The 8,608-nt window shown below is 38.6% G+C and overlaps 1 protein-coding gene across 4 annotated transcripts in view; it reads right to left on the bottom strand.

Moving 5' to 3' along the window:
• Window positions 1–8,608, bottom strand: part of NDFIP2 (Nedd4 family interacting protein 2) — a 154,881-nt gene that overhangs the window by 8,625 nt on the left and 137,648 nt on the right. For all 4 annotated transcript variants that reach the window (XM_073580439.1, XM_073580441.1, XM_073580440.1 and 1 more), the window contains one exon: window positions 5,454–5,559. In XM_073580439.1, the coding sequence (XP_073436540.1) occupies window positions 5,454–5,559 (106 nt within the window). The remainder of the gene's footprint in view (window positions 1–5,453; window positions 5,560–8,608) is intronic.

Below are 8,608 nucleotides of genomic sequence, written 5' to 3'. Positions count from 1 at the left end.
GACCAAAATCAGCACAGTCGTATACAAGGAAATTTTAGAGCATTTCATGCTTCCCTCTGCTGACACGCTTTTTGGAGATGCAAATTTCATTCTCCAGCAGGACTTGGCACCTGTCCACACTGCCAAAAGTACCAATACCTGGTTTAAAAACAACAGTATCACTGTGCTTGATTGGCCAGCAAACTCACCTAACCTTAACCCCATAGAGAATCTATGAGGCATTGTCAAGAGTAAGATGACAGACCCCAGACCCAATAATACAGACAAGCTGAAGGCTGCTATCAAAGCAACCTGGGCTTCAATAACACCTCAGCAGTGCCACAGGCTGATCGCCTCCATGCATTAATGCAGTAATTGATGCAAAAGGTGCCCCGACCAGCTAGCTTCTAAAGCAATGACCTTTGGTGGCTTACCATCCTTGTGGAGTGTCAATGACTGCCTTCTGGAAATCTGTCAAGCCAGCAGTCTTCTCCATGATAGTGAAGCCTACTGAAACAGACTAAGGGATCTTTTTACATGCTTAGGAAGCCTTTGCAGGTGTTTTTGTTAAAATTATTCTGATTTACTGAGATAATGGATAATGACTTTTGGGGTTTCATTGGCTGTAAGCCATAACATCAACATTAATAGAAATAAACACTTGAAACAGATCACTCTGTTTGTAATGACTTTATACAATATTTGAGCTTTACTTTTTGTATTGAAGAACTGAAATAAATGTACTTTTTGATGATATTCTATCATATTGCACTCTGTATTAAAGCTATCAAACAAGGTTGAAGTTGCGTAGAAGAACTGAAAAAAAAATTGTGAAAGTTTATGGATAGCGTTTTAAAAAGTACAAAAAAATTATTAAGGTTTGAATCACCCCTTTTTTTCCTCAAATTGAAAAGAAATGAACTATAATAAAACCATACTTGGTAATGCCATGGTAGAACATGGCCAATTTTTGAAAATATCAAATTAAATCAATCTATATGGTAATTAAAAGGAGAGAAAAAAAAAATATATCAAGATATCAAAAATGCAGATTTTTTGTCATCTTGCATGAAAAAAAACAAAAAACAAAATAAGATCAAAACACCGTACGCACCAAGATAGTAATAATACAGGTCACGTGCAAAGAAAAAAAAAAAAAAACATAAGGTCTCACATCACTGTGTCAATAATGAAAAATGTAAGGGTCTCCGAAAATGTGGACTCAAAACTAATTTTTATTTATTTACTAAGTACTGAATTAGCTATTTTTACCTCCCCCCTTCAAAAAAAAAAAAAACTTCACATTTGGCACTGCCAAAGAGACCTGAAAAATCATGTTTTTAACTTTTTAGCTATGGAATGCATGCTGTTAAAACAATGGCAGAATTGAAATTTCTTTCACCACTTCATATCACTTGGAGTTTAATTTATCGTTTTCACTACAGTTTATGGTAAAATTAATGGTTTCACTGAAAACTACAAACTTGTCCCGCAAAAATTAAGCCATCACATGGCTATGTTGATGTACACATAAAAACTTATGGCTCTTGGAAGAAAGGGAGGAAAAAAATGGAAGCTCAAAAACGAAAATTTGTCCAATTGAGATTTAAAAAAAAATAATTTTTTGAAGGCATGGTGTCTTAGCTAGCTCTGGAAGTGATGACCGCTTCGTTCAAAAGTCAAAGCACCAGATGTTAGGACCGTCACGACTGAGTACACCTTGGCGCTGGTAGGATGGTTTTTATGCTTTTTTTTGTCAAATGTGTTTTACTAAGCACCCTAAGTTATTTATTGCTTTTCACTTCCTTACAGCAGGGTATATGTTCATTTTCTATCTTAGATTTTGTTTGTTTATGGCCAGTGTGAACATGCTCCTACACGCAGCATGTATACCAACTTACACTCCAGTCCATTTCTTTTTGTTTTGCTTTAGGTTCCTGTACTCCGTGCACACAAGGATGTGGCTTCCCTTTCATTGAGATGGACATTACATTTAAATATCTTCCCATTGCTGGGTGTCCATAGTTGGGCCATGGTCCAGCTCAGCCCTTTCTCACATTCAGATCATTTTAACACATGGTACATATTTTAATACTATAGGGTAAGACAGTCCCGACTAGGTACACCTCGACACTGGCTCGTGGGATGGCTTTTATGTTTTGGGGGTTTTTTTTTAACCAAAAAGCATTTACTACGTGCCCTATGTAATTTATATGCAATACTGCTTTTTCCATACTTACAGCAGGGTATATGTTTCATTTTGTTTCCATCTTAAGATTTAGCCTGTGACTGGCAGTAGTGATCAGATGACTAGAAGAACCCCTCAGAGAAATAGCTTATGAAGCATTCTTCCAACCATCTAACCGCTGCAGTCTGTGACTAGCTGCAGAAGTCCATTGACTTTCGAGTAGAGCAGGCATTGATTTCAGACCTGGCGCAGATGTCTTTAGCAGCCTGCGCCGGATCCCTGGGGTGGTTGGAAAGTGAATATGCCAATTTTTTTTGTGTTAAGTGAATCCATGCCATCATTTTTTTTCTCTTGGACAACACCTATAAGTAATCTGAAGGAGACTGGATGGTAGAAACATGCAAACCTTAGTCACCATTGAGAAGACTGTGGTTGTGGGGCTGTGTATCAGTAATAACTCGACTGTCAGATGTGACATATTTCAAAACTAGACTCGAGTTGTGCTGACTGAAAGAAAGAGAAAAGCTGCTTTGCAGCAGTCAAGTTACACCATAATTAATCTCATTTTTCTAAATAGAAGTGTAGGCAAAGAACAATTTTAACAAAAATCTGTTCAGCATGCCATCTGTTCCATTGGTCATTAGCATTAATAAAACTGCAGACCTGATATTAACAGCGACTTTGGACAAGTGGCAACCTTTGACTTCGGAGCTGAAGACTGTCTACTGTTGACCATAAGATTAACTGTAGTATGACTTCCATTTATCCTTATATTACAAGTCTGGGCAGCCTTTATGGGTTACCACAAGTGGGTTTCCTTCAGGTAGGCTGCTGTGATACTACAAGTGACTTTCAGGCGGGTATGAACTCCACAAGGCCTGTGAAGGTATCCTGTGCTTTCTGGCACCAAGACCTTAGCATCAGATATTTTGTATCATGGTTTCCCAGCAGGACTTTTCCCATAGAATGCCACTTTTGTCCTGCAACGCTTCTCTATCATAGCCAGCATTAGGTTTTTCACCAATTCTGGCTACAATGGTGCTTCTGTGGGATCAGACCAGACAAGACAAACAAGCCTTTGCCTGCCGAGAAACATCAAAGAGTCTTGGGTGTCCATTACCTTGTGGCCAGGGCGCTGGTAGTAATTTCAACTTTCAGCAGATACTAACCACAGCATATTGGTAACACCTCGATACACCTACTGCTTTGGAGGTTCTTTGACCAAGCTGACTAGTCATCATAATTTGGCTTTTATCATATACTCTAGATTTGCTCACAGCAAATCCTATACAAATGTATAAGAGGATCCGCATTAGTAATCCAAGACTGACAATTGGATTTCTGTTGCATGGAGTCTTCAAGAAGAATGAACGTACTCATTTTTTCACAGGCTATCTTTTTCTGATCAATAGATTAAGGCATTAAAGCCCAATGGACAGTTTGATGAGTATTTAAATGCAGATTTCATAATTGTGGGACAACCCTAACCCTCCTTCCCCAGCTTCTTTGCAGTATTGTTCTTTGGCTCTCTCCATCAGTCCCAAAGACTGTAAATGAAGTAGCAGTGCACGTGTTCTACAACTGGTCCATTGAAACCAGGGTGCCAGATACCCCTGTTCTCAAGATCAGTGAAAGTCCTAGTAATGGAAACTACTGAACTAAGTAACTTATCACTTAGAACCTATCCGCATTATAAGTTGCTATTGTGGAACAACCCCTTTAAAAATTAATTAAATTCTTAATGTGCAAATATGGTATTATGTTTGTCCACTTCTACACCTTCAAGTGACCGTTCATTTCCAGCCTACCAACCTGTTTTTTTTGTGTTGTGGCTTATGGGGAACAGTGAGAGTTCTTTGGACTACAGTCTGCATGATATAAGGTGCTGGGGCTTGTATGTCAGGGGAAAAAAAAAAGAAAATAATGGTAGAAAATTTTTATAAAATTTTTTTAACAGGAATCTTAACATTGAGTTGAATATTTACAAGCATTCATTACAATAACCCACCAAGTACAAAGATGCAAATTAAGTCTCTCTAGAAGAAACTTTCTTGCAAGGGTTAACCATCACAGATAGCTTTTCATAAGTTTTCACCATTTCAGACAAGGGATATAAAGCTGGCCATACACATTGGATGGCAGTCAGATGAACAATTGTTACAACTCTCACATACACAGGAGAGATAGTTTGGCAGAGTGCTTCAGTGTTGGGTATGAAAGTGATGTCAGCTGGCGAATTATCTCTAGAATAACAATACGATAGGCAGTTAGCCGGCACCCCCACATAAACATCAGACTGTCAGGCAAACCCATCGATATCGGTGGGTCGAGCTGACATTAGTCTAATGTGTAAGGAGGTCTTTAGCCAAGTCAGAGACCCATGTATAGCCATCTATTGTGGGGTTCTTGTCCCTCATCAGTGCAGAGCATTAAGTTGGCTAAGAGAAGCCCTTGGCCTGGGATGAGGCTCAGAAGATCTACAAGCCCCAGGAGCGCTTCTGAATAAAGTCAACAGAGGTTAGATGCCATATGCCCAATTACATTGGTTCTTATACATAACCCTCAGAAAGATCATTAGCAGAATCTGGTACTATACAGCAAAGAACATCACTTCTAGGTAATATGCTGTGTCTTGGTATGAATTTTATGCAGAATATTTTTGTGAAGGTTACAAGACGTCCTTTATATTAAATCAACATGTCCTTATGTTTCTGGAAGTTTAATATACGTCATTAGTGTGTATAAATATTCAACGCTCTAAGGAATTAAAAAAAAAAAATACAGAAAATGCACAATTCATTTAGCTGTACATGTTCATCACCGAGCACATACTAATCAGAGGGTTTTATAAGGTATAAAGTGCAGTGGAAATCTCTAATGATTAGGCAGTGGATTAGCATACAAAGCAGCAAGCGGCTTTCACTTCAGGGCAAGGAAGACGCACGTTGTAACGTGCCATGTTCCTGATGTATAGATGTGAAAGCAATTCTGGTGGCCTAGTACATTAAACATTTTATGGCACTTAACGCATGTCCATTAATTTACACTTCAAGGATCATTTAAAACAAAATCTGTGAAAGAATAACTGGAAAGAAAATATTGCCCATATTTCACATAAATGGAGGATCAAACACATTTTAGCAGCCAGCTACCGGAGATGCATTTACAAAGTTCGCGATTTGAAATTTTACATCCTTTACTGATGAAATCATTAGGAGAATGATCTTCCCATTCTAAGAGTAGAAACAGATTCTTAGGATCATTTAGCTACAGATTAAGTACTTACCTTTAGTACAAGAAAAAAAATCTTGTTCTATGAGTCGCCGCCATACTTTCCGACATGTTCCGTACTTTGAGATAATTGACGAACCCTCTAAAGAATAGCAGTAGACCTGAAACAGAACAAGGTCATCCTTTATTAAATAATTATTAAATATTACATTTTCAAGCAAAATCATACAAAAAAGTGATAGTGATGCTGTTTCTAGGAGGGAAAAAAAAGAGAAAATACACATCTGAAGAGTAAGGCATCATGGTAGAGGGTAAGCTTTTGCCACACTAAAAGTAGGGCCTTTCTCTTGTGTGGCCAAATCTGGTATTGCAGTTTAACCTTGTTCACTTGTTCCTGACACAATCCACAGACAAGAATGGGAGTTGTACTGTTTCTGGGGCCACCAAAACTACTTCTATTTTATAAAGAGAAAATATTTGGGAATTTTTGTGAATTATTTTGAAAACAGACAGAAAAACATGTAACAGATTACAGACTGCACATTAGTCAACAGTGTGATGCTGCAGCAAAAAAAAAAGCAAACACAGTTCTAGGACGTATTAAGAGAAGCATAGAGGCTAGATCACGTGAAGTAATTATCCCTTCTACTCCTTCTTGGTCAGGACTCATTTGGAATACTGGGTCCAGTTCTGGGCACCACATTTTAAAAAAAGATATTGACAAACTGGAGCAAGTTCAGAGAAGAGCTACCAGGTTTGTGAGCGGACTGCAGAGTATGTCCTACGAGGAACAGTTAAAGGATCTGGGCATATTTAGCTTGCAAAAAAAAAAGGCTAAGAGGAGACTTAATAGCTGTCTACAAATATCTGATGTGATGTCACAATGTAGAGGGATCATCCTTATTCTCATTTGCACATGGAAACATGAGAATAGAATGAAACTGAAACAGAGAAGATACAGATTAGAAAAAAACTTTTTGACAGTGAGGGTTATCAATGAGTAACAGGCTGCCATGAGAGGTGGTGAGTTCTCCCTCAATGGAAGTCTTCAGAGGCTGGATAGACATCCATCAGAGATGGTTTAGCGACTCCAGCATTGAGCAGGTGGTTGGACACGATGACCATTGAGGTCCCTTTCAACTTCACATTCTATAATTCTATGATAATCGTAAAATATTGCAGATAAGTATGTTTATTCTTACTAGATTGTAGCAAGCATAAATTACATCACTAGAAGACCCCATCAATGCTGAAGGGTCTTCAGAGCTCCTTCCCTAACATACAATATCACAACGCTTTCATCGCACCCAATATTTCTTGATTCTTATTCTTCAAAGCTCCTTTCTAACCAACATGTCCACAATCAGTTGTGCCCCAGCTATAGTATATATGTACAATTTATGGATTTTCATCTTAGTTTCTAATCCTTAATGTCTCAGCACAACTTCCAACCAGTTTGTCGAGTGATAATCCATTCCCTGTGGTGTCCAGAATCATGGGACTACATTATAATTTACTGGATGTACAACCAAATCACAAAATGAGAAAGAAGATTACTTTATTCCCAAAGCTTCCTCAAGGCTGTATGCATCAGGAGGCTGGAAACCTACACCTAGCTTACAGAACATCTGTTCAATGCATTATTGAACAAACCATCTTTTGAGGTCACGATGATTTTGAGATGAACTGATCCAGTCTTTAAGAGACCTGTTTTATGAAACATGCCTTTTGTGTTAATGACAGTAGGAAAATTACTTCTTTCTTTATGGGCTACATTTTGCTAAAGCCAAGGATGTGTGGCACTGATCTAATGATAATGTGGTCACCAGAAAGCACGGTTAGCGTTAATTAGTTTAGTTTAATTAGCAGAGTGAGAGCAAACTGCTTCATCATCTGTCCCTTATTATGTAATACAGTGACTGCAAAAGGTACAAGAATATAGAGATTTTAAAAATGTATGACTCCATCACGTTCAAACCAACACAACTTTCTAAACGTGTAGCAAAAAAATGAATTTGCCAGGAAAAACAGCATGTCCACCTACGTACAGAGGTTTCTTAGTGTCTCACATTCTGCCACATAAGGGGATCTTGTATGGGCTCAATAACATTCCTGACCTCAAACAGGATAGAAGAAGGGGGGCCAATGATGCAAGGCCATTTTCTTTGCGGAATATTTGTGTCGGTACTTGTAAATCAAAACTAGAATAGAACGCAAATCTTTCCATTACAGCTTTTTGTCTAGGTTTCACTCTTGGTGTTGGCTAACAGATACACAATTAAGAATCTATCAGTAAGCTCGATATGATGGTTTAATGGGGAGTTTCTGTGTTTTTCTTAGCTCCTCTCAACTGATTTACAACCACAGACCACATCAAAGTTAAATGTGTCACAAGCCTGTAAAAACCAAACTGCAACATTTTTTTTAAAGAAACCTAATTTGAAAAATTATTTTTATTCCCAAATACATGCAATTTAAGAAAAAATTATAACAAATTTTCCTCACTGAAGGACAACTACTAAAATGTATTAGATCTTAGAAATCTGCGTCGAAAAGAGCTCTCACTATTACAACTCGCCCCGACTGTCTTTTATTCTGAAAAGGTACATTTATCCAACTGAAGAAACTGTAAACCATGAGTGACAACCAACATGCTTAACAAGGAGCTCTACAAAGACAGAGGTATGGCGGAAAATAGAAACAGGGCAATAACATTTTTAAAAACTAGTCAAGAAACGTAAAGGGCTTTTCCCACAAGCAGGGTCCAGCGTTTGGGGCAGGCAGACAAGGCAGCTGCCTAGGACCCCCACCCACAAAGAGGGCCCCTGCATCTGCAGCCCCTTTTATGAAGTGCACAGACACAGTGAATAATGCTGTGCATCCTCTGTAGTCCCAGAATGTGCATCTCCCAAACTCCCCTCCATCCCCCCCCTCTCTCCTCCTGCAGAGTCAGGTTAGGCCTCTTTCACACTTCAGTTTTTTTGCATCAGTTATAATCCGCCAAAAAGGCATTTAAGCGGATCTGTTGTCAACTGATGTGAACGGATGTCACAGGATCCGTTTTTAGACGGATCCTGAAAATGAGGAAATAAAGGAACTGCTGGGAGAGAGAGAGAGAGAGAGAGAGAGAGAGAGAGAGAGAGATTGATATTCGGGTTAAATCGGTGTCTGGAGGATCCGCCAGCGAAAAAAACGTTGCAAGCTCCGTTT

The sequence above is a fragment of the Dendrobates tinctorius genome, unplaced genomic scaffold (assembly GCF_039654945.1).
Source record: "Dendrobates tinctorius isolate UK_male_01 unplaced genomic scaffold, ASM3965494v1 ptg000064l, whole genome shotgun sequence".
Taxonomy (NCBI): domain Eukaryota; kingdom Metazoa; phylum Chordata; class Amphibia; order Anura; family Dendrobatidae; genus Dendrobates; species Dendrobates tinctorius.
The sequence above is the reverse complement of the archived record's forward strand: the minus strand, read 5'-3'. Positions and strand labels throughout refer to the sequence as shown.